At 37.1% G+C, this 26,587-nt stretch overlaps 3 protein-coding genes across 3 annotated transcripts; all 3 read right to left on the reverse strand.

The window, feature by feature from the left end:
- Positions 1–595: 595 nt before the first annotated feature.
- On the reverse strand, positions 596–1,534 carry LOC142112108 (olfactory receptor 5V1-like). The gene has a single exon (XM_075193945.1). It carries the CDS (start codon positions 1,532–1,534, stop codon positions 596–598), a length of 939 nt encoding a protein of 312 aa, XP_075050046.1.
- Positions 1,535–9,567: 8,033 nt separating this feature from the next.
- On the reverse strand, positions 9,568–10,518 carry LOC142112109 (olfactory receptor 5V1-like). Its single transcript, XM_075193946.1, has one exon. It carries the CDS (start codon positions 10,516–10,518, stop codon positions 9,568–9,570), a length of 951 nt encoding a protein of 316 aa, XP_075050047.1.
- Positions 10,519–17,154: 6,636 nt separating this feature from the next.
- On the reverse strand, positions 17,155–18,090 carry LOC142112110 (olfactory receptor 5V1-like). The gene has a single exon (XM_075193947.1). The coding sequence runs from the start codon at positions 18,088–18,090 to the stop codon at positions 17,155–17,157; it is 936 nt and encodes a 311-aa protein (XP_075050048.1).
- Positions 18,091–26,587: the final 8,497 nt, after the last annotated feature.

Here is a 26,587-nt window from a genome sequence, read left to right on the forward strand (position 1 = left end):
TGGAAGCTGCTCAGCTTTCCCTGAAAGTGTTGCTGTTATCTTTTAACATAGAGGTGGGCAGAAGCACCAGGAAAACAGACACCAGACCCTCTGTCTTCCCATTCTACACCTTAGTAGCTCAATTTATCAATGGATTCATTTGACATAACATATTTACCCTGCAGTTATGATTAGGCCTTATTCCCCACAATTACGTTATTGGTTAATCCTTAACTGTAATTCATCTCTGTTCACTACAGTAATGTATTACAACAGCAAATAAAATATACAGCCAAAAACCAAAGTAACATGCATCCATTTTAATTTTATCTTTAGCCCTGCCACAAAACCTGCTTGATCCATGTTGATAAAATTTATGGGGATTGACTAAAAAAAAACAAAACACTATAATAATTGGACAGATTGTACAAACTAAATCTTGTCTGGTTACATTTAAAATAGCATTTGCATTGTCTATTCTGTAGGCAGATTTCATAAATTTATTTAAAATCTGTGCTTTTTTTCCCCCTTGAATAGTATAAAATTTCAAGATCCTGGTGCACAATCACTTTGAAATTTAGCATATTGATTCCAAGTAAAAAAAATTATCGATACTCTAAAATAGGCATTGTTTTTTTATGGCTCCTTTAATATCCTTATTCCTTACACTGTAGATGATGGGATTTAGCATAGGAGTCACTACTGTATAGAGGATGGTCACAACTCTGTCCTGTTCTGAAGAAGAAGCAGCTCGTGGATGCAGATGCATCAGCATGATGGTGCCGTAGTAGAGAGTTACCACTGCTATGTGGGAGGCACAAGTGGAGAACACCTTCTGTCTCTCCTTAGTGGAGCGGATCTTTAAGACAGTCAGGGCAATGCAAAGATAGGAGACAAGTATTAACAAGAAAGAACCAAGAACAATTATTGCACCTGTGATGTACTCTACTACTTCATTGAACCAAATATCTCTGCAGGAGAGACGGAGTAGTGGAGGCATCTCACAGAAGAAGTGGCTGATGAGGTTGGATTTACAGTAAGGCAGTTGGAAGGTGAATAATGTCAGAATCAATGAGTTTAGAAAGCTCACAGTCCAACATCCAACAACCAGACCTATGCAGAGTTTTCTATCCATGATAATGGTGTACTGTAAAGGTTTACATATAGCGATATACCTATCAAACGCCATAACAGCCAATAGCAAACACTCTGAACCCCCCAGAGCTAAATGAAAATGCATCTGGGTTGCACATCCCAAGAAAGAAATACTTTTGTCCAGTGATATGGTATTTAACAGGATTTTGGGTACTACCGTTGAAGAAAAGCAGATGTCAATCACAGAGAGGTTACTCAAGAAAAAGTACATAGGCGTCTGAAGTCGGGGATTAAGTCTTACCATAAGGATCAGTAGAATATTCCCAGACAATGTTAACATATACATCAGCGAAAAAAGCAGAAAAAAGACAATTTGAAGACAAAGGACATTAGAGAGTCCTAGAAGTATAAATCTTTTTACTAATGTTTGGTTTATGTTCTCCACAATATTCTCCAACATGTTTTCAATGAAATATAAATAATAATACAAATTTTTAATTCTTAGATTTCTAGAATTTGCTTGCCAGTTCTTGGAATTTTTTTTTCTGCAGTAGAATGCAGAATCCCTAGGAATAAAACACGCTAATTTGAGATCAACTTGTAACACTAAATTGTTTTTGGCAGTTTATATTAATGGCAGTTGGCGTTAATAAACGACGTTAATAAAGCAAGTAATTACATTTATAATATTATCATCAGTAGCATATCATTGGAGACTTTTGGAATATTTCAATCCTTAGATGTTGTTTCTTAAAACTGTAATGTTGTCTTTATAGTGTCATACACGATGTTCATAATAATCATTTAAAAAGAAAGTAGTAGTATAATAGGATAACACTCATTTGTCTGTCAAGATGATCTTAAGAAGATATGGTTGATAAAAAATAAACAAAAGGAGGTAGATGACTTTTCTTTGGTTGTGGGTGAAAATAGTTTCATTATTTATAGAGTTGCCATTGTTGAGACTAGCCTCTTAGTTTAACATCAAAGCACGATCTACAAAGTGCTAACATATATACTGCAAGATTAAGTACTGCAGATATACGTAGTGGAAGCTGTGGGTTTAAATGTTGTTCCGTAATGTACTTTTTCAATCTCCCACAAGTATAACTCAATTAAAATATAACAAATTTGCTCAGAGATAGATTTTGTCGGTTTGAGAGGCCAAGCCCAATTTAAATGTACTAACCAGTCCTTCGAGATAGCCTGTAAAAACACTTGAGAAATCCAGTAATAAGTAATACAGATTCAATGCTTACTTTTTAAAATTAAAGACCTGCAATGTTCAAAATAAAGTTTAGGGGTTACCATTTACTTATGTATATATTATATACATTTACTTACATATATATATATATACATATATATATATACATATATATATATATATATATATATATATATATATATATATATATATATATATATATATATATATATATTTTGTAACAAAGGGAAGAATTTATCTGACAAAATGCAGAGAAAGCATACAAGCAGAGTAAAACATTTGTGCAGTAATGCACCTAGATTGATGATAAAGACTTATGTGTAACAAACAATAGTTTAAGTTTGGTTAACTCACATGGTTTGAAAGCTCCTTCCTCTCAGCAAACAGACAGGGTGTGTCTGTTAGTGCAAACAGAACCACTGATGGGAGTTTCCTCTGAAAAGAAAGGTGGGTGTGTCACATGCCCATCAAGCTAAGGCTGGGGGTTGGAGTATCATGTATAAAAGCTTTCTTGTATCATTTGTTCAGCGAGACCAACGCTGGGGAAGCTGGCTGGTCTTTAGAGAGCTGGTCTATGTCTAGCTAGAGTGTAGGGTCTCCAGAATCGATGTGAAGTTCGTATGGTGTCAAATATGTATTTACCATCCTGACAATAAAGCTGCATAAAAAGAAGAAGTTGTTCGCGTGTGCTTCAGCAGTAGCGGGCTCTTGCCACAAGATATATATATATCTACTATATAAATGCCTAGTGGCGTGTGTGAAAAAAAAAAACAAGCTGCAGCACCACCTGCTGGGCAGAGTTATACACTGACCTATATATTTCTTGAAGGAGAAGTGACAGTTGGGAGTGGTTGGTGGTTGCCGGGGATGACAGTGGGGAGTTTTTAACACCTTAAGTAGCTTGATGAAGGATATGGCGATAAAGATGAAGGATGAGGTGATAGAAAAAAATGATGAGGTGGTGACATGTGGACAAAACTACGTTAAAAAAGGGCGCTTGCGTCGGGAAGTAACGCTCTTCCCCTGAGGAGGCCTGGGCTAGGCCCAAATGCGGGACAAGAACCTTTTTAACACCTTAAGTAGCTTGATTTGACTATAATGCATGAGTATCATGCACGGGTTAACTTGTGTATATATATATATATATATATATATATATATATATATATATATATATATATATATATATCTTATATATAAAAATCTTTGGTCTGCTTGCTTGTTTGTTTCTCTGTCTGGTAATACATTCGGACACCCCTGCACCGATTTGGATGAAACCAATGCAAGGTGGTCCAGTTGGCTCCTGACCAGGTTTTAGCGGGGGGCTAGGGTCCTGATTGGACCTCCCTTTGCTGTACGTTGGGCAGAACTTTGACCCAGGGAGAATGTTCTGAGCCTTCCTCTGGATGGATTTGTATGAAAACTTCACAGAGTGGTAACATTGGATCCCAGAAGACATATTAGGTGGTTGAGGTCCTTGTCGGACCTCCTGTTGGTGTACGGTGGGCAGAACTTTTACCCTGGGAGCTTCCACTGCATGGCTTTGGATGAAAACTTCACAGAGGGGTGGCAATTGGTCTGGGATGCCTAATAGAGTGGATTGGTTCCTGGTCGGACCTCCTGTTGATGTACGCTGGAGAGAGGTTCGACCCAGGGAGCCCGTTCTGGGCCTTTCACTGGATGGATTTGGATGATATCTCAGCTGCTAATTATTTTTAAAATGTTGACAATTACATTTCCATTCAACTCATTGATAACTTCCTAACTTTAAGATTTAAACCCGGGCAATGCCGGGTACTTTAGCTAATATATGTATATATATATAAGCGGAAGTACCCGGCAACTTGTCAGGCACCAACCCAGGGCGTTTCCGTCCGCATAGGAACAGACGCATTCTCTCCAGCTAGAAGTCTTGTCTGGATGCATCGAACAAACATATATATAGGCACGGCGCTAATAGAAATTACATCACTATCTAATGATGCATATATAGTCTCTATCAGATCTCACTTATATACAGGTTGCTCGATCGCTTCAAACCATAACAGAAGATCGTCCAATAGTCAAAACATGGACATAAACCAATGGTGATAAGTACTGGCCAATCTAGAGCCATAATAGTTGATGACAGAGGATATTTCTTTATTTGTCATGTATTCCCGTGACGTTATATGTAGGGGGAGAATAAAACAACAGAGAAAACATAATACTGCAGACTGATATAAATGTAACTTGTGTTTGTATTACTCATGATTCTTAACATGCAACACCTCACATCTCTCAGTGATAGTTCTCAAAATTTCCGAAAACCCCCTTAAGGGGTGCACACTTACGAGAATTATCTCGGATCATAAGCCTGTAGTATGGAACGTATAGTGTGTTATGGGACTCCTCCTTCTTATTGCACTAGGTGGTTTCTGATCCAGAAAACAACCCAGCCAAACCCTGCTTAGCTTTCAAGATTTAACAAGACTATGTTGTGGGACTCCTCTTTATGGCACTTTGATGGTTAGTAAGGGTCCATATGCATGTATATGTGAGAAAGAAATAAGCACTCATAGTGCATTATTTTAAACAAAAAAAAGGATCATTTATTTCCAGGTATCCCACATCTGACAATAAAAACCTAGTATATATATAAAAAAAATGCAAAGATACAAAAATACATAAAGACTTCAGGAAATATATCAACACATAACATCCAAGTTGCACTCTTACCATAAAGCAGATGGTATATAGTGTGTAAACAATAAGTGAAGAGCCGGCTCTCTCCACTGACACCCACCTCAGGAAGAGAGCTGTACCGGACTGAGTGTGTACCCCAACACCAACGCGTTTCAATCATTAAGATCTTTATCAAAGCTAATGGGGCTCTTACCATTTGCTCCTATTTAAACTAATGCTAACCGGTCACTAACTAATTGGATCATGAGCCCCTGTCCCATATCTGACTGTGTTCTCTTTTCTAACTTCTTAAATAATTCAAACAATAGGCAATATTTATAAATCCTATACTACACCTCTAAACAGTCCCTCCATGATCTAGAGATCACTCGGTAATATCAGCAACTAAACGTCTGAATCCTTTGCTTGTTCAAAACTGGTACGTTTACCCATAGCAGATCTATTTAAAACTAACACCACATCTGCTAGGACCCAACGGGATAATCTACCAAGTCGAAGTCAAATACCAGGAGAATCCAGAAGAAGTGTCAAGGAAAGACGAGCCAGCCGTGGAGTCAGACCAAATATTGCAGAAGCACTTACACGCCTGGAGCTAGGGGGCCTAATACTCTGGCACCCTAGCTGTGCCAGAGCCTTATTTAAATAGGGAATGGCCAGGAAATTGATTATCGGCGGGGATGACGTCAGCAGCCGCTGCCGAGAGACGAGTAGCATCCCGTTGCTTAGCAACAGGACGTGCCTGTGCAGAGAAAGCTGGCGAGGTCTGATGCGTCTGGTTTCTGAATGGGAGACAATCTAGGTACAATAGGTGGTTTAAGATTTTTGCATATTGTATTTTATAAATTGTGTTTTTTTTTCCCTGCAGTCCATTAGATTATTAAAATGTATTTGTTTTAAAAGATAGATCTGCTTTAAAAGAATATAAATGCAATCTTGGCTTCATTTTTAAAGAACCTAATCTGCTGTATTGGGGATATCAATATGTATAGTCTTAGAAATTGGTTGGGGTTCCTACAGAAATTATTACGATATATTAGAGGGTTTACTTAAGAGATAAAGATGTAAGCATTACAAAAATAATTTGATGATTTCTATGTGAAAAACCCTAGGATTCCATTTATATACCCCTTCTTAAAGTTTACTAGAATGTTATAAACCCTCTAGGGAGATACATTGCTTCATCAGTGTGAGAGTATGTAGAAACTTGTATTCGGGGGAGGGATGGCAGACTTTAGCCTGGGGGCAAGCACACAACACTGGCCCAAAAGTAGCAGCTCAGCGACATCCGATTTTTAAAGCAAAGGGATTGTTTTTGTTTCACCATATATACTAACAGAGTTATTATTAGTTTTAGGATTAACCTAAAACAAATAATATGAGGGGAGGTACTGGGAAGAGCACTAGGTGTCAATGTGACACCCTTGCCCAGAGCTGGATTAAGGCTCTGGGGGCCTGGACACTTTAGACAGGGGGCCCCAATGATGTAACATGGTTATTATTTTAGACAAATTGTATACAATATACAGTAATTACTGTGTGCACTACTGGTAGGTGCACACAATTCTGCCTTCAAGAGCAGTACAGTGTGAAGTGGGACATACCTTCCAACTGTCCAAATCCTGACTAAGCGAGGCTGTCACCCAAATTCAGGACTGTCCCTCCAGATTCAGGACAGTTGGCAGACTGTCTTGCTCTCTCCTAACTGTTCTTGTCACTTTCATCACTTCTGGCTGCTGGTATCTTTAGATCAGTTGCTGCTTGTCTTGATCCTGGAATGTTGGGGGCCCTACTTGGAAAAAAAATGGGTACATGAGATTTAGAAAACTCCAAGTAACCCCAGTATTAAGTCAGTAGCCCACAAGTTTTAGAATTAGGCCTCCCTCCACCCCCAAGATTAAAATACTAATATTCACATTTGCTAAATAGATCTATTTCCCTCCAACCAGCCGAAAACATTAAATTAATAGTATTCTCATTTAATAAATAATCCTTTTTACCTCCTTCCAAACAGCCCCAGCAACAATTAAGTAGCATTTCGGTTTAATATAACCATTTCCCACAACTATCACCGGCATTAAATAATTCATATTTACAATCACAATTAAGAAATAACCTTCTTCCCCAAAATCAGTCCCATATTCAATTAACAGCCCCAAACCACCTCACCTTAAATGAATAGGACACAATATTAAATTAAAAAGCCCCGCCAATAAATTGAATTGCCCCACCATCACCCCACAAATAAAATAGCACTCATTAAATAATTATCCGTAACCTGCACTCCACCATTAAATAGCCTACCTCCCACACTATGTTAAGACCGCCCCTTCCCTCATATAATAGTAAAAGTAATAATATAATATGTGATAATATAATATATGATAATATAATCTTATCATATAATATGAATACACTAAAGTACATAAATAAAAAATAAACTTGGGTAAAGAAGGTTAACAACATATTACCAGAAGCAATACTACTGACTCATCCAATCGCTCCAAAGTTAAAAAAAACAAATAATGTTAATAAAAGCAGTGTCACGAATAGCCACCTCTAGCTACCCCCTGATTTAATATCTTATCAGATATTTACACAGTCAAACAATATATTACCTCTATTTTGTCAGGAAACCTCTCATAACTGCCTTTGCCAGTCACAAACCGCACTTTGCGCACTTGTGACTTGGACGTGTTTACTGTATCCGGCTACACACAATTCCACAACTCAACCTTCCTTTCACCTATCACACAGGCTACAGATTTGCTGAATTGCCCCTGAACAGCAATCACACAACAGCACCCACTTCGGTTTGTCACAACATATTGAATAAGGGCAATATACTGCCTCATACTGGCAGACAATAAGAACTCCTTATTAACACTTAACTCCTCCAGGCTCTATGACACAAATGTACATGTCGGCACACACTTGGCTTGGTATACAGATGTATTCACAATTCACCCCTCAGAGTTTTGGATTAGCATGGTCAAGCAATCTATCTCTTCTAGACAGGCAGTGAATTCGTTTGGAGCTATACGTGCATTACTTATTAAGTTTTTAATTTAATGTACAGAAAGTACAATACTTACAGGTTATAAAAACAATTAATAAACAATTGACATACATGAACAAGCAAAACAGTTTAAAATAAAATTAAAATTAAATTCAGAGTGTAACTTACAGATAAGTGATATATTCTGCACCAAGGGAAATTAGCTTGAAGATGGACAGCTTATCAATGAAGATTTTTAGCCCTAAAGACTGACAGTTTGTCCCTTCACAGCAGGCGCGGGCCGCATCACATTTATATTACTTCCGGGGGGGCGGCCAGCCCTAACAGCCGTGATTGTGAGCGGCCCAGGGGGCTGATGCCCCCCTGCCCCCCGGCCCAGCCCGCCCCTGCTTCACAGCACAGGTTTTTAAGCAAATCCAAATAGGAGGGCATTCACTGGGGCAGTGTGGATGCTAATGTGGGGGTGGAAAAGTCCCTTGGGTGTCACAAAGGATTTGTTCAACACTATTCCTAAGTTTTTACCTGTCTTAACTTTCCTCAGATATATCCCAGAAACATAATTCCCCCGTAAATGAACCTGTCATAATCTCCCGCACATTTAAATACCAAACATGATGGAAATATAACAATATGACATACCTTTCCCAAAGACATCTAACTACAGCTGTTCCCTGGTACTGCTGGTACGTACAATTCACAACCCTGGTGTGGTTTCTGCCCATTAGTATGGAGTGTTACGCGGTTTTCACAAAATATGAAATATGAAGGCGTTTACTTTGAAGTTCATATTTCTATATACCTGCATAGAGAGCATTCATGTGTTACCTTCATCTACATAAGATATAGCAAGCTACTGTGTGGTCTCCTTGTGTAAGACCACAAGCTGTGAACGGCTCCCACGGATCTGTCCAAAGTCTCGTTAGGTGTCAAAAAACTCTCCTATGTCAGGAAGCCGCTCATTCCAGGGGCCTTGGAAGATGCTCAGCTTTCCCTGAAAGTGTTGCTGTTATCTTTTAACATAGAGGTGGGCAGAAGCACCAGGAAAACAGACACCAGACCCTCTGTCTTCCCATTCTACACATTAGAAGCTGGATTTATCAATGGATTCATTTGATATAACATATTTACCCTGCAGTTATGATTAGGCCTTATTCCCCACAATTATGTTATTGGTTAATCCTTATAACTGTAATTGCTCTCTGTTCACTAAAGTAATGTATTACGACAGCAAATAAAATGTACAGCTAAAATCAAAAGTAACATGCATCCAATTTAATTTTATCTTTAGCCCTGCCACAAAATGGTTTATCCATGTTGATAAAATTACCTATAATGGGAAACGACTAAAAAAAAAAAAACTAAACACTATAATAATTGGTTAGATTGTACAAACTAAATATTGTCTGGTTACATATAAAATAGCATTTGCATTATCCATTCTGTAGACAGAATTCATAAATTTATTGAAAATCTGTGCTTTTTTCCCCCTTGAATAGTATAAAATTTCAAAATCCTGGTGCACAATCACTTTGAAATTTAGCATATTGATCCCAAGTAAAACATTTTAACGATACTCTAAAATAGTCATTGTTTTTTTTATGGCTACTTTAATATCCTTATTCCTTACACTGTAGATGATGGGATTTAGCATAGGAGTCACTACTGTATAGAGGATGGTCACAACTCTGTCCTGTTCTGAAGAAGAAGCAGCTCGTGGATGCAGATGCATCAGCATGATGGTGCCGTAGTAGAGAGTTACCACTGCTATGTGGGAGGCACAAGTGGAGAACACCTTCTGTCTCTCCTTAGTGGAGCGGATCTTTAAAACAGTCAGGGCAATGCAAAGATAGGAGACAAGTATTAACAAGAAAGAACCAAAAGCAATTAATGCACCTGAGATGTACTCTACTACTTCATTGAACCAAATATCTCTGCAGGAGAGACGGAGTAGTGGAGGCATCTCACAGAAGAAGTGGCTGATGAGGTTGGATTTACAGTAAGGCAGTTGGAAGGTGAATAATGTCAGAATCAATGAGTTTAGAAAGCGCACAGTCCAACATCCAACAACCAGACCTATGCAGAGTTTTCTATCCATGATAATGGTGTACTCTAAAGGTTTACATATAGCGATATACCTATCAAACGCCATAACAGCCAATAGCAAACACTCTGTACCCCCCAGAGCTAAATGAAAATACATCTGGGTTGCACATCCCAAGAAAGAAATGCTTTTGTCCAGTGATATGGTATTTAACAGAATTTTGGGCACTACCGTTGAAGAAAAGAAGATGTCAATCACAGAGAGGTTACACAAGAAAAAGTACATAGGCGTCTGAAGTCGGGGATTAAGTCTCACCATAAGGATCAGTAGAATATTCCCAGACAATGTTAACATATACATCAGCGAAAAAAGCAGAAAAAAGACAATTTGAAGACTGAGGACGCTAGAGAGTCCAAGAAGAATAAATCTTTCCACTAATGTTTGGTTTATGTTCTCCACAATATTCTCCAACATGTTTTTGATGGGATGTAAATAATAATACAATTTTTAAATCTTAGATTGTAGAATTTGTTCGGAAGTTCTTCTTGGAATTTTTTTTTCTGGAGTAGAATGCAGAATCCTTAAGAATAAAACACTAAATTGTTTATGGCAGTTTATGGCAGTTCATATTAAATGGCAGTGAGCACATTTTTTTATAGGCACTGCTTTAATAAACAACACTAATAAAGCAAGTAATTATATTTATAATATTATTATCGCTAGCACGTCATTGGAGACTTTTGGAATATTTCAATCCTCAGATGTTGATTCTTAAAAGTGTAATGTTGTCTTTATAGTCCCATACATGATGTTCATAATAATAATTTAAAAAGAAAGTGGTAGTTTAGTAGGATAACAATCATTTTGTCTGTCAAGATCATCTTAAGAAGATATGGTTGATAAAAAATAAATAAAAGGTAGTAGATGACATTTCTTTGGTGGTTGGTGAAAATAGTTTGTTTGTTTATAGAGTTGTCATTGTTGAGACTAGCCACTTAGTTCAACATCAAAGCATGATCTACGAAGTGCTACCATATATACTGCAAGACAAAGTACCACAGATATGCGTAGTGGAAGCTGTGGGATTAAATGTTGTTCTGTAATCATATAGTTTTTAACTCCCACAAGTATAACTAAATTAAAATATTACAAATCTGCTCAGAGATAGGCTTTGTCGGTTTGAGAGGCCAAGCCCAATTAAAATGTATGAACCAGTCCTTCGAGGAAGTCTGCAAAAACACTTGAGAAATCCAGTAATAAGTAACACAGATTCAATGCTTATTTTTTAAAATGAAAGACCTGCTATCCTCTAAAATAAAGTTTAGTGGTCACCATTTAAATATGTATATATTATATATATTTTACACATATATATATATATATATATATATATATATATATATATATATATATATATAAATCTTTGGTCTGTTTGCTTGTTTGTTTCTCTGTCCAGTTATACATTCGGACACCCCTGCACCGATTGGGATGAAACCAATGCAAGGTGGTCCAGTTGGCTCCTGGCCAGGTTTTAGGGGTGTTAGGGTCCCGATTGGACCTCCCTTTGCTGTACGTTGTGCTGAACTTTGGCCCAGTGGAGACTATTCCGAGCCTTCCACTGCATGGATTTGGATGAAAACGTCACAGAGTGGTAACATTGGATTCCAGAAGACATATTAGGCGGTTGAGGTCCTTGTTGAACCTCCTGTTGGTGTATGGTGAGCAGAACTTTGACCCAGGGAGCCTGCTCTGGGCCTTCCACTGGATGGACTTGGATAAAAACTTCACAGAGGGGTGGCAATTGGTCTGGGATGCCTAATGGAGTGGTTGGGGTCACGGTCGGAGCTCCTGTTGGTGTACGCTGGGCAGAGCCTGTTCTGGGCCTTTCACTGGATGGATTTGGATGTCATTCTAGCTGCTAATTATTTTTAAAATGATTACAGTTACACTCAATTCATTGATAACTTTGATACAAATATATATATGAGCTTGTCAGGCGCCGTCCTAGTGCTGTTCCGTCCACACAGGGACAGACGCTTTCTCTCCTGCTGGAGGTTGCATCTAAATCCTTTGCTTGTTCGAAACTGGTACATAGCAGATCTATTTAAAACATATACCAAATCTGCTAGGACCCTTCGGTCACATACAGAATACAGCAAACACAGTCTTCTTAGTAATGCCACAATAATATCTATTTACCCCTTGTTGCTACATGACATAGTTGGCATAATATATGTCAAATTCATTTTAAAATACTTACTGTCATTTAACTTATACAGGGCATTATTATTTGTGGCTCTTATAAAATACTTATTCAGCTCACCTGGTCACATTCCTATGTGTATCGCAGTATAATTCTACAGCTTGCACAAATAGGCAAATACAAAACACAATTTATAAAATACAATATGCAAAAATCTTAAACCGCCTATTGTACCCAGATGGTCTCCCATCCTGAAACCAGATGCATCAGAGCTGACCAGTCGGCAGCTCTCTCTGCGCAGGCACGTCCTGTTGCTAGCCAACGGAATGCTACTCAGCATCTGACGGCGGCTGCTGACGTCCGCCCCAACGATAATCAATTTCCTGGACATTCCCTATTTAAAGAAGGCTTTGGCACCCCTAGGGTGCCAGAGTATTAGGGCCCCTAGCTGCAGGCTTGTATGTGCTTCTACAATATTCGGTCTGACTCTACAGCTGACTCGTCTTTCATTAACACTTCTTCTGGATAACCCATTGGGCTCTGTAAGATTCTCCTGGTATTGGACTTCAGTTTAGCAGGTTATCCCGTTGGATCCTCCCTGTGTACTACACTGTCCGCTCGGTTTGGCCACGGCTTTCCAGACTATCCAATTACTTCAATCTATATCGCTGAGTGCCCTTCTGGAAAACCATGACCTACGCATCTCTTTCAGCTAAATCTAAACTCCCTTGCGGGGGTCCCTGGTGAAGACAAGAGGTGCGTTAGAGTCCGCGCATCCAGACAAAGTTGAACCAAATTCAGCAGATAGCTCCTGCATCCTGACAGAACTATATGGACAAAGGTATTTGGCCACACCTGTTAATTATTGAATTGAGGTGTTTCAATCAGACTCATTGCCAGAGGTGCATAAAAGCAAGCATATAGACATGCAGTCTCCATTTGTGATACAAAATGGGTCATTCTGAAGAGCTCAGTGACTTCAAGCGTGGTACTGTGGTAGGATGTCAGCTTTGCAGTAAGACGGTTCTGAAATTTCATCCCAGCTGGATATTACACAGTCAACTGTAAGTGATATTATTAAAAAGTGGAAGCATTTAGGAACAACAGCAAATCAGCCATGAAGCGGAAGATCATGTAAAATCACAGAGCGGGGTCAACGACTGCTAATGAGCGTGGTGCATAAAAGTCGCCAACGCTCTGTTGATTCCATAGCTGAAGAGTTCCGAACTTCCACTGGCATTAATGTAAGCACTAAAACTTTGTGTCGAGAGCTTAAATGAATGTGATTGCATGGCCGAGCAGCTGCATGTAAGAATCACTAAGACCAATGCCAAGCGTCAGATAGAGTGGTGTAAAGCACACAGACACTGGACTGTGGAGCAGTGGAAACATGTTCTGTGGAGTGACGAATCACGCTTCTCTTTTTGAAAGTCAGATGGGTGAGTCTGAGTATGGCGAATGCCGAGAGAATGTTACCTGTCTGACTGCATCATGTCAACTGTGAAGTTTGGTGGTGGAGGGATAATGATATGGGGCTGTTTTTCAGGGTTTGGGCTAGGCCCCTTATCTCCAGTGAAGGGCAATCTTACTGCTTCAGCATACCAAGTCATTTTGGACAATGCTATGCTTCCAGGTTTGTGGCAACATTTTGGGGGAGGCCCTTTTCTATTCCAACATGACTGTGCCCCAGTGCACAAAGCAAGGACTACAAAGACATGGTTTGCTGAACTCAGTAAGGAAGACAACAGTGTAGTAAGTAAAAGGAAATACATTTTTAATTAAAAATGGAACCGTGGGACATAATGATAATTACATGCATTCATTGATTCAGAGTCCTAGATTAAATGTGTTATAAACTGCTAGCACCTTGACAGACCCTTACTTCCCAGCAGTCCAAAATATTATTATAATATATCAGATTTATAAGACACATCTGCTTTAAGAGAACATAAATGCAATCTTGGCATCATTTTTGAATAACCTAATCTGCAGTATTGGGGATATCAATATGTATAGTCTTAGAAATTGGTTTGGGTCCCTACAGAAATTATTATAATATATTAGAGGGTTTACTTAAATAGATAAAGATGTAAGCGTTAAAAAATGATTTGAGGATTTCTATGTGAAAAACCCTAGCATCCCATTTATATACCTCCTTCTTAAAGTTTACTAGAATGTTACAAACCCTCCAGGGAGATACAGAGTATGTAGATACTTGTATTCATCCTGTAGAATGACAATTGCCCTCTCCCCTGAAGACTCTCAACATGTGATAAATTATTAAAAGCCTTTGATATGTAGTTTATGTACTAGTGATGTTACGTCACTGGGCACACTAATAAAGCACAATCATGGACTTTAAGCAGTGTCCAATTTATTAGATATGGCGTCTACAATAATAAGAAGCAGTACACTGCAGAAATATTTCTCAATTGAGTGTACCCAATTTATTTTACATTTACTGTACATTTATAGGATACAGGGGAGCAATTTAATGAAATGTTTTTTTATTGGTGTCTGAGAAGAAAACTTTACCCTTCGCATCAACCTAAAAATCATGGTCCCCAGAACTGGTGGAGTTTTCGATGACTTCCTATTCTGTGGAAGGCTTATAGTTATAAGATATATATATCTTACATGATCGACATTCATATGGTCGACACCAATGTATAGAAAGGGTTGGAAAGTCGACAATAATAAGATTGACAGTATTATTAGGTTGACAATTCAAATGTAGATTATTAAGTCGACAGTTCTAACATTGAAAGTATTATTAGGTTGGCAATAATATCCCAAGCCCTAACCCTAAACCTAGCTTTAAACCTATCCCTAACCCAAATCCTGGGCCTGATTCATTAAAGATCTTAACTTAAAAAACTTCTTATTTCAGTCTCCTGGACAACACAATGTTACAATGCAAGGGGTGCAAATTAGTATTCTGTTTTGCACATAAGTTAAATACTGACTGTTTTTTCATGTAGCACACAAATATCAACTTTAAATTTCAGTGTACAAATAAGCTATCAAGTATTTGTGTGCTACATGAAAAAACAGTCAGTATTTAACTTATGTGCAAAACAGAATACTAATTTGCACCCCTTGCATTGTAACATGGTTTTGTCCAGGAGACTGAAATAAGAAGTTTCTTAAGTTAAGATCTTTAATGAATCAGGCCCCAGGTTATAATTTTTTAATTTTACATATATTCCCAGAGCCTCATCCATTTGAAATTTGCCAGATCTGGATGAGTCATCATCACAGGTCATGTGCTTTTATACTTATCATCAAATATGGCACCATTGATGTGAAGGACATGTTGGGGACCCTAGTTTTGCTCATACTTGTCAACTTTGGTAATCACCCCTCTTGGAGATCTTCAAAGTTGGCCATGTATTGAGGGCATGACCATGCTAATTGTGTCATTAGTCCCCGCCCCTGCTATACAATACCAATTTCGGCCTATTGTAGCAGGGTGCAGGGCTGGGATGATACTATTAGCCCTGCCCCCACTTACTTCACCAACGAAGCTGGCAGGATTCGGGAGGTTGCCTGCTCTCCTGGGAGTGCGGGAGAGCTCCCAAAAATTTGTGAGTCTCCTGGACTTTTCGGGAGAGTAGGCAACTATGGTTTTGTCCAGTCTTTTCCAGTTTATACATAAAGTCTTACAACATTTTGCAGGACGAGCTCTATCATTGGACCAGGATTAAGACTAAAGGAACAACAGAGGAAGGACGGTGCTAAGGACAGGATTACTACAAACCAATAGCTGTGGTGCAACACTTTTATAATTGTTACGCAGGAAGTGCCGATTCTTTCTTTGAGGTTCCCGCTGTTCTACTTAAATGTGCCTCATTGTATATGCGTTAGAAATTGATATATAAATACAATTACTTATGCCCTTTATCTTCACCTGACCAGATCATTCAAAGAACTTAAACAATGCATAATTATAATTATTTTACACTGGATTAATTCGGGCCTAAACACATTATGTTACTAATTTTCAGGTCTGCTCTGTGCTCAGTTTTTGAAGTTGGTTGAAAACAACCTACAGCCAGGTTTCAGATTATCAGAATCTCACAGAAGCACAGATTATTTCAGGAGTATGCCGGTCTTGTTTGGATAGTCACTTGTGTGATGTCTACAGGGAGCATCATGACGTGAGGAAGAGCAACGGTCAAGAATGAAACCCCATATACAGTAGAGATGCTCACTGACCCCCGTGAACTGGTTTTGGTTTTGAATGTGGAATAGCTTTGGGGTTTGGTTTTGGCAAAACCACTCTCATGTGTTTTGGTTTTGGATTTTTTAGAAGAAATCCTAAAATATGCTAAAATCACATAATTTTGCTCTTTATTTGCTCCTACATTATTATTAACCTCAATAACACTCATTTCAAGTCATTTGCAGTCAATTTTGACCACCTCACAGATCATAATATTATTTTCATACACTTTCAAGCAAAAACTGCAGCGACCTGGCTGGATGGTAAGCGACAGAGCATTGACACAAACACACGGCAGTTCCTAGCACATCTAGGACACATTGGCACACAGCAGTGGCAGAAAAGAAAAATGGGGTAACGCCCTCCCCTCCCACCCCTCGCTATGTTGGATCTTAAAAAGGAATTCAAAACTCGCGAGATCCGAGATCCGACAACATAACAATAACGTTTTGCCTCATTTTCATATCCGACGGTGCTCGGATCTGCTAAGTTCGGGTTTGTTCGGTTCTCGGGGAACCAAGCCTGAGCATCTCTAGTATACAGTAGGATCCCAAAACAGCACAGAGTAATCAAAACAAGTTTCTGTCAAACTAAAACAGAAAGAGTCAAATGTGCCTCTATATGAAGTACAGTTCAGAAGTCCAATTTGTTTCAACTTGTTGGCACCACGGTGGTGAGATGTTCAGAAACATGCGATAATGCTCAAGGTCTTTTTGATGGTTCCTTTGAAGTCCTTATTCCTTATACTGTAGATGATGGGATTCAACATGGGGGTCACCACCGTGTAGAGAATGGAGACCACTCTATCCTGATCTTGGAAGTGACCGGATCTAGGGCGCATGTACATGAACATAATAGTACCGTAGTAGAGTGAGACAACCGTGAGGTGGGAGGCACAAGTAGAGAAAGCTTTGTGTTGTCCTATATTGCATCCAATCTTTAGGATGGTAGAAATGATATGAACATAGGACAACAGCGTGAGCAAGAAAGAACAAAGACCAATTATGCCACACGAGATATACACTGCTAATTCATTGAGCCAAGTATCTGCGCAGGAGAGCCGGAAGAGGGGGGGCATCTCGCAATAAAAGTGGTTCACGTGGGTGAACTTGCAGTAAGGTAGTTGGAAGGTGAAAACAGCATGGATCACAGAGTTCAAAAAGCTCACAGTCCACGATCCGGCAGCAAGATATAGGCAGAATTTTTTATTGGCGATATTGTTGTACCGCAAAGGTTTACAGATAGCGATGTACCTATCATAGGCCATTACGGCTAGTATTAAACACTCTGTAGCTCCCAGAGCCAAATGGAAGTACATCTGGGCTGCACACCCCAAGAAGGAAATAGTTCTGTCCCGAGATAACGTATTTATAAGAATTTTTGGCAAAACGGTTGTAGAGAAGCAGATGTCAATGACGGAGAGGTTACATAGGAAAAAGTACATAGGGGTTTGAAGTTGTGAATTAAGTCTCACAACAATGATCAGTAAAAGGTTCAAAGATAATGTCACCATGTACATCATTAAGAACAGCAAGAAGAAGACAGTCTGCAGACCCGGGAGGTTGGATAATCCTAAAAGGATGAACGTTCTCTCCAGTGTTTTGTTTGAATTCTCCATATCATTTTTGCAATCTCCCTATATTAAATTATATAAAAATATACAATTAATAAAATTACAGATATGTCAGTGCTATAGTGATAGTTACATGGTATGATTTACATTGAACACAGTAGGCCTGATTCATTAAGGAAACTAAGGCAAAAAAAGGAGTACGTTTGTTCCTGGACAAACCGTGTTACAATGCAAGGGGTGCAAATTAGTTTATTATTTGCACATAGGTTAAATACTGACTGTTTTTTCATGTAGCACACAAATACTTGATAGCTTTATTTGTACAATGAAATTTAAAGTTGATCTAGGACATGCCCTATCCCAACTATAAATCTGTCCCGCAATTTTATATTTACCTCCCCCTCAAATGCAGCATGGTTTTGCTAAGGCGCAAAGTTACTTCTTTTTTTGTACTTTCCTTAATGAAGCAGACCCATATTGTTTTTCTTTTACCAATAATTAATACTTGTAATTGCTGTGCAATCTAATACTATGATATAATTACAAGTGTCTATAATGTTGTACGTATCCCAGCTTATTAAAACTAGGGGTAGAGATATCTATTCAGCATGGGGTCACTATCAGATTTGTCTATGATGATATCATCTATGTTTTTCTTTTAATGAAGTCTCTCTCACCATTCAACAATTTATATTGTATCATATTTGCACAACAATACACTGGTATGTTCATTCATTTAGAAATGATTTATACATGGAAAATCTAAATTGAACTTAACTTGCTATAGGTGTCCATTAACAGATCTAAGTATAGATATAGAAGCCAATCTTGGTGTTTGATTCTAGGCATGATTAGTTGTAACACACCTGTTTATTATAGGTGCTTGCTTATATTCTGTTTTTATGATTTCGAATAAGCTCCTAGTGGTCTACCATAGGTATCTGTGGTGGGGGTTTTTCATAGCTATGGCTCTTTCAGTCATGAGTAGATGTCCACCTCTAGGAGTAATGAAATGGACATGCCAAACTGAGTTTCATTGGTGATAATGGTGCAAAGGAGATAGGCCTTCTTCTCATTTGCCCGTTCCAGTAAACTTATGTTAGTGGGAATATTACTCTAGAATTAGAGTAAACGCTTTTTAATGGTGGGGGTGGTGGTGGGAGGCGGGGGGGGGGGGGTTATGTTTTTGACAATGTTCTCTGTTTTTTGCCTTTATGCAAGAATAAATGGTCTGCTGTTTAAATTTGAAGCCTGACCACGGACAGGTAAACTGAGTGAATGATAACACTGCTTCCAAGGTAATCTGCACTCCTATAATTCAAACTTAATCCAACAGTGTATATTAAGTATATTGTTGAAATTACAACTAAAATGTCCACCCAAGGACAAAACAATCAGTATTTACAGTAAATTCTGTATATGGTGGGCCAGAGACAAGAATATATTTTGCTTAGCCTCGATTTCTGTATATTGTCTGGGAGATAACTACCACCGGTGCACAAATATTGAGAATGCGCATATAACTCGCTATTATTATCTTATATGTTAGATTGACGGATAAGTGTGGATATGAATTATTACATTTATGGCTAAATTTTATAATTTTAATGGACTGAGACAACTTTAGATCACATGGATGTCTTGTTTTTTTTTTTTTATTCAAAACTTATGGGAGTCTTGTCTTGGACTCTCAAAAGATCTTGGACTATCTTGCTACGTTAACATATTACAGACAGATCATATTTATTTGAGACAGCTGAACTGATATAGTACATTTTGCTATAGAGAAAATGCAATGTGTCACTCTAAATTGACTCCATTTGTTCATTACGGTGTTTATAGGAATATGGTATACCTGAGTGAGTCAGAACACAATGGATAAACTCCAACACCTGCCATATCCTGGTATATACATGATGTTCTATTGTTCTGGGAAGATTCGCTGTAGGCAAATTGTAGCATTTGTCTCTTTCCTCAATCACAACACGATGAACGTCAAATTAACTTAGAGGTCAGCAATGAAAGGATTGATTTTTTTAATATCATAAGAGAGAAGGATAAGTACTACTTGTATGGAAGGCACACTCATGGAGAAAATCCTGTATTGTTGAAGGGACACTTCATTGTGGATAACAAGAGTGGATAGAAATGAACAAATAAATAAATTGACACTACACAATAAAACTACTATTTATTAGTCATGCAAATAAAACTGTATAGTTAAAAAGCAAAATATTAAAATTTCGGAGTCTTGGTCAGGTACGTATATTCAGAAGATCAATACACTTTAATTGGTTCCGTATATATATACCGGGAGTCTCTATCTATGGTAGTTATATTATACAGATGTCTTATGATGGGGTCTTGAAAATACCATCAATTCATGAATAGTGATCATATAAGGTAAGTGTATTGTGTTTCCATCATATGGACATGAGAATCATACAGTGACGTGTGGTTTACACAGATGAGGTATAGGGTCAGTGTCACTTTGATGAGTATGTCACTATAATATGTCAGTAAAGACCAAAAGATCCACAATAATAAGGAATATATACAGTCCTGGTAAGTGTATTACTGTGTTAATCTTCAAATCACACGAATTGCCACGTTGGTATATAGATGGCAAATTATTTCATGTTTATATACACCTGTTCTGCTGCACCAGTGCAAGGCTAGTATATCTCCTTTTATTTTGGAGTTTAAATACTTATAGCATCAGTTAAGGACATTCTACATGTGTTCTTGTAAACGAATGGTACCATATATACACCTGTGCTGCTGAAGCATTATTGCTGTATATCCCACATTATTTCTCATTATTATGTGGCCACAGATTGGGTAAAGTCTCTAGTGTTCTGACACGCACAGTAAGACTTTCCTCTAGTCTTCAAACCTTCAAGCGTTCACTGAAAACCCACCTCTTCAGACAAGGTTATAATATTCCTCAACCATCATCTTAATTTCCCTAGATTACCCTATTACCATCCTCTACCCTGCTAACGCAAGCAACAACCTTCTGACCAACATTGCATCACACATAGCCCACTCAGTACTTTTACCTTTGCAGTCTGGCTGGTCCATTGTGCAATATGATGTAGCACATGCCCTTGTGTTTCTAACTCCCATTGTCCTATAGATTGTAAGCTTTCGAGCAGGGTTCTCTTACATGTCTGTATGTATTACCCAGTATTGTCTTATTAATGTTTGTTCCCAATTGTAAAGCGCTACGGAATTTGCTGGCGCTATATAAATAAATGTTGATGATGATGATGCATAGCTGAAATTCAAAACATTTTTAATAACTGGAGAATCTATAAAAATGTGATTATAGTATATCAATTATGCTTTCTTGATCTATATATATATATATAAATAAAAACCGGTCAGGAAAGGGGTAGTGTAGCAAAATATTTTAGTAAAATGAAGTTCGTATTTGTTATACAAAACTATCAGTTGGCTACATATACCCTATTTCGTTTGGTATATATTCACTCAGAAACACAGACTTTTTCTACAACTGGCATTCATCACAGCTGGTTAATTAGTTATACAAATCACAATTCCAATGCTATTTCTCAGATGTTAAGCAGCCAGGACTGATAGATAGATAAATCTTAAATTGTATAGGTATTCTCATATATATTTCCTATGATTCTTATGGAGTATTTTTTATATGCTCACAATTTATTTTGGGTTTCCAGTATTCTAACACAAACAATAGAGACTTAGATTAGAATAGATTTCATCACAGTATATCTGTTTTGATTTCTGTTAATGACATTTTTAATCGTCTACCACTAGATTCATATAGAGGAGTTCCTTTGTAGGGCAAAAATCATATTCTGATATATCTATGATTCTCTTATAACCAGCTAGATGCTGGACTCCCTGCTTGACCTGACTCACAGACTCCTTCTAGGAACAGCACCTTATAGTATACCAATTATGCTCTCTTAATCATAGTATATATATATATATATATATATATATATATATATATATATATATAAATAAGTGCCTGTCAGGAAAGGGATAGTGTAGCAAAATATTTTATTATAGTAGGAAAAAATTTATTTTTAGTATATTAATGACAAAACTGTCATAATTAGCTACATGTTCCCTGTTCCATTTGGTGTCTATTCACTCAGAAACGCAGACCTTTTTCTACAGCTGACATCCAACACAGTTGGTTAATTAATTATACAAATCACAGTTCCAATGCTAGTTCTCAGATGTTTGGCAGTCAGGATTGATAGATAAATCTTAAATTATATGAATATTTTCGTATCTTTTTCCTATAATTTTTATGGGATATTTTTTATACTGTCACAATTTGTTTTGTTTTTCTAGTATTCTGAAACGAACAATAGAGACCTAGTTGGATTGATTGATGATAAAAAAAAACCTTTAAGAATTTCATCACATTATATCTGTTTTGATTTCTGTTAATGACATCTTTAGTTATCTACCACTAGATTCATATAGAGAAGTTCCTTAATAGAGCAAAAATTATATTCTGATATATCTATGATTCTCTTATAACCAGCTAGATGCTGGACTCCCTGCTTGACCTGACTCACAGACTCCTTCTAAAAACAACACCTGACATACATTTCACTAATTGCTTCTACTGTGAGGCAACCAGTGTGTAATTCGGGCTGGTTATTTAAGTAACTATCCACCAATAGGTACTTCATAATTTGATTGGCATAAGTTTCAACCAATGAAAGGAGTTTTAGTATAAATTTTATTTAGACAATATATATATCAGCAGTTTTATAGCAGTTTATGATCCCAGGCTATGAATATAGTAAACAGATAATTATACAGGCATGCAATTAGTAATAAAAATAATAATAGAGAAAGAGCCAGAGATAAACAGACAAGATGACACAAAAAACATAAATAAAATTCAGACGTGACGCATTGGAGTATAGAAGTGATTCAAGACTGATGTGAATGAGTTCTCTGTACAGCGCTGCGGAATCAGTGGCGCTATATAAATAAATGGTGATGATGATGAAGTGTGAGGCTGATAATGCAATATATTGAAGTATATAGATTAGATGTTTTTATTAGAAATCCAAATAAGTTCTTTATAAGATGTTATAATGTCTTATAAAGAACTTATTTGGATTTCTAATAAAAACATCTAATCTATATACTATATATATGTCATCTTGCCTGTTTATCTCTGGCTCTTTCTCTATTATCATTTTACTACATTCATAGCCTGGGATCATAAACTGCTATAAAACTGCTGATATATAAATTGTCTAAATAAAATTTACACTAAAACTCATTTCATTGGTTGAAACTTATGCCAATCAAATTATGAAGTACCTATTGGTGGATAGTTACTTAAATAACCAGCCCGAATTACACACTGGTTGCCTCACAGTAGAAGCAATTAGTGAAATGTATGGCAGGTGTTGTTTTTAGAAGGAGTCTGAGTCAGGTCAAGCAGGGAGTCCAGCATCTAGCTGGTTATAAGAGAATCATAGATATATCAGAATATAATTTTTGCTCTATTAAGGAACTTCTCTATATGAATCTAGTGGTAGATAATTAAAGATGTCATTAACCGAAATCAAAACAGATATACTGTGATGAAATCTATTCTAATCTAAGTCTCTATTGTTTGTGTTAGAATACTGGAAACCCAAAATAAATTGTGACCATATAAAAAATACTCCATAAGAATCATAGAAAATTTATATGAGAATACCTATACAATTGAAGTTTTATCTATCAGTCCTGGCTGCTAAACATCTGAGAAATAGCATTAGAACTGTGATTTGTATAACTAATTAACCGGCTGTTATAAATGCCAGTTGTAGAAAAAGTCTGTTTCTGAGTGAATATATACCAAACGAAATAGGGTATATGTAGCCAACTATGATAGTTTTGTCATAAATATAACAAGTACGAACTTCATTTTACTAAAATATTTTGCTACACTATCCCTTTCCTGACAGGTACCTATTTATATATATATATATATATATATATATATATATATATATACACATTAAGATCAAGAAAGCATAATAGATAAACTATAATCACATTTTTATAGATTCTCCAGTTATTAATAATGTTTTGAATTTCAGCTATGCATGTCAGAACACTAGAGACTTTACCCAATTTGTGGCCACATAACAATGAGAATTAATGTGGGATATACAGCAATACTGCTTCAGCAGCACAGGTGTATATATGGTACCATTCGTTTACAAGAACACATGTAGAATGTCCTTAACTGATGCTATATGTATATAAACTACAAAAAAAAGGAGATATACTAGCCTTGCACTGGTACAGCAGAACAGATGTATACAAACATGAAAAAATTTGCCATCTATATACCAACGTGGCAATTCGTGTGATTTGAAGATTAACACAGTAATACACTTACCAGGACTGTTTATATTCCTTATTATTGTGGATCTTTTGGTCTTTACTGACATATTATAGTGACATACTCATCAAAGTGACACTGACCCTATACCTCATCTGTGTAAACCACACGTGACTGTATGATTCTCATGTCCATATGATGGAAACACAATACACTTACCTTATATGATCACTATTCATGAATTGTTGGTATTTTCAAGACCCCCTCATAAGACATCTGTATAATATAACTACCATAGATAGAGACTCCCGGTATATATTTACGGAACCAATTAAAGTGTATTGATCTTCTGACCAAGACTCCGAAATTTTAATATTTTGCTTTTTAACCATACAGTTTTATTTGCATGACTAATAAATAGTAGTTTTATTGTGTAGTGTCAATTTATTTATTTGTTCATTTCTATCCACTCTTGTTATCCACAATGAAGTGTCCCTTCAACAATACAGGATTTTCTCCATGAATGTGCCTTCCATACAAGTAGTACTTCTCCTTCTCTCCTATTATATACAATACATTACTACTGGAAGCAGCACCTCATACTATCAGACTAACATATTAAATCATATCTTGAAAATATACATTAATTGGAAAGATTTTTTCTTGTGCGGGAAATCATATACATTACTTATGTTAGAACATTTTTTGATATCATCATCATCACCATTTATTTATATAGCGCCACTGATTCCGCAGCGCTGTACAGAGAACTGTCACATCATATACACTAGAGATGCTCACTGACCCCGTGAACTGGTTTTGGTTTTGGTTTTGGATCTGCATTAGTTTCGTGTTTTGGTTATGGATTTTTTCGAAAAAAATCCTAAAATATGCTAAAATCACATATATTTGCTCTTTTTTGTTCCTACATTATTATTAACCTCAATAACACTAATTTAAAGTCATTTGCAGTCAATTTTGACCACCTCACAGGCCACAATATTATTTTCATACACTTTCGGACAAATACTGCAGCGACCTGGCTGGATGGTAAGCGACAGAGCAATGACACAAACATACGGCAGTTCCTAGCACATCTAGGACACATTGGCACACAGCAGTGGCAGAAAAGATAAATGGGGGTCCACCCTCCTTCCCACCCTCCGTGATGTTGGATCTTAAAAAGGAATTCAAAACTTGCGACATTCGAGATCCGACGACGTCACCATGACGTTTTGCCTCGTTTTCAATTCTGAGGGCGTTCGAGAGTACAGAGCCAGCTTGGCTCGGTACTCGGATCCCCTAAGTTCGGGTGTGTTCGGTTCTCCAGGAATTGAGCCTGAGGATCTCTAATATACACATTTAACTGGATCAAGACTAAAAAAATAATTCTCTTCTCCTGGCATTAGCTTGAAATCCTTGATCAACACCAACGTACAATTCCACAGTTTCTACCAATTTAAAGGGTTTTTTCAACACAAGAAAATTTCTCCACCAGGCAAAAAAAAAAAGCTAACAACGGTATCACACTGTGATATGTTTTTGATTTTTTTCCACATTTGTCTTTGGGAGGAAGTTTTGAAAGAACACAATTCTTAATCATCTGTTTTGAGATTTTTTACATTGAAATTCGGAAGTACAACAACGAAAAAATATTAGACTATAAATATAGACTTTATTGATACCAGGTACTGTAAAGATTCAAGTGCTCCCTATCTGAGGTAGCTAAAGAAAGAGAAGAGTGTATATATATTATTAGAAGTGATCATTTATTTATGTTTGATATATTACTGATTTGGGTTCATCATTAACGACCATTTCTGTTCCCATTTTTTGTCTTAATATTGATTATTTGGACTCATGTAGGGGTCGGGTTGGAGGACAGTGGGCATCTTGTGATTGGTTGGGCTATTTTACTTGCAAAATTGTCTGTAGTATTCATTGAATTCTAACTTATGTTCTTATGTTTACTGAATATTTACAGAAATATAAGGCTTCAAAGGGCTCAGATGATTAGTTGGCTAATTTGCCTCTTTAACTTCATTGTCGTGCTTTTTAAATGAGACTTTACTACTGTGACTTCAATGTGTTTCAAGGTTATTGCTACAAGAACTAGCAAGTTCACACTTCACATATTGAAGTAAGTTTATAGTTATATATATAACAATAGCTCTTAAT

The sequence above is a fragment of the Mixophyes fleayi genome (assembly GCF_038048845.1).
Source record: "Mixophyes fleayi isolate aMixFle1 chromosome 12 unlocalized genomic scaffold, aMixFle1.hap1 SUPER_12_unloc_2, whole genome shotgun sequence".
NCBI lineage: Eukaryota > Metazoa > Chordata > Amphibia > Anura > Limnodynastidae > Mixophyes > Mixophyes fleayi.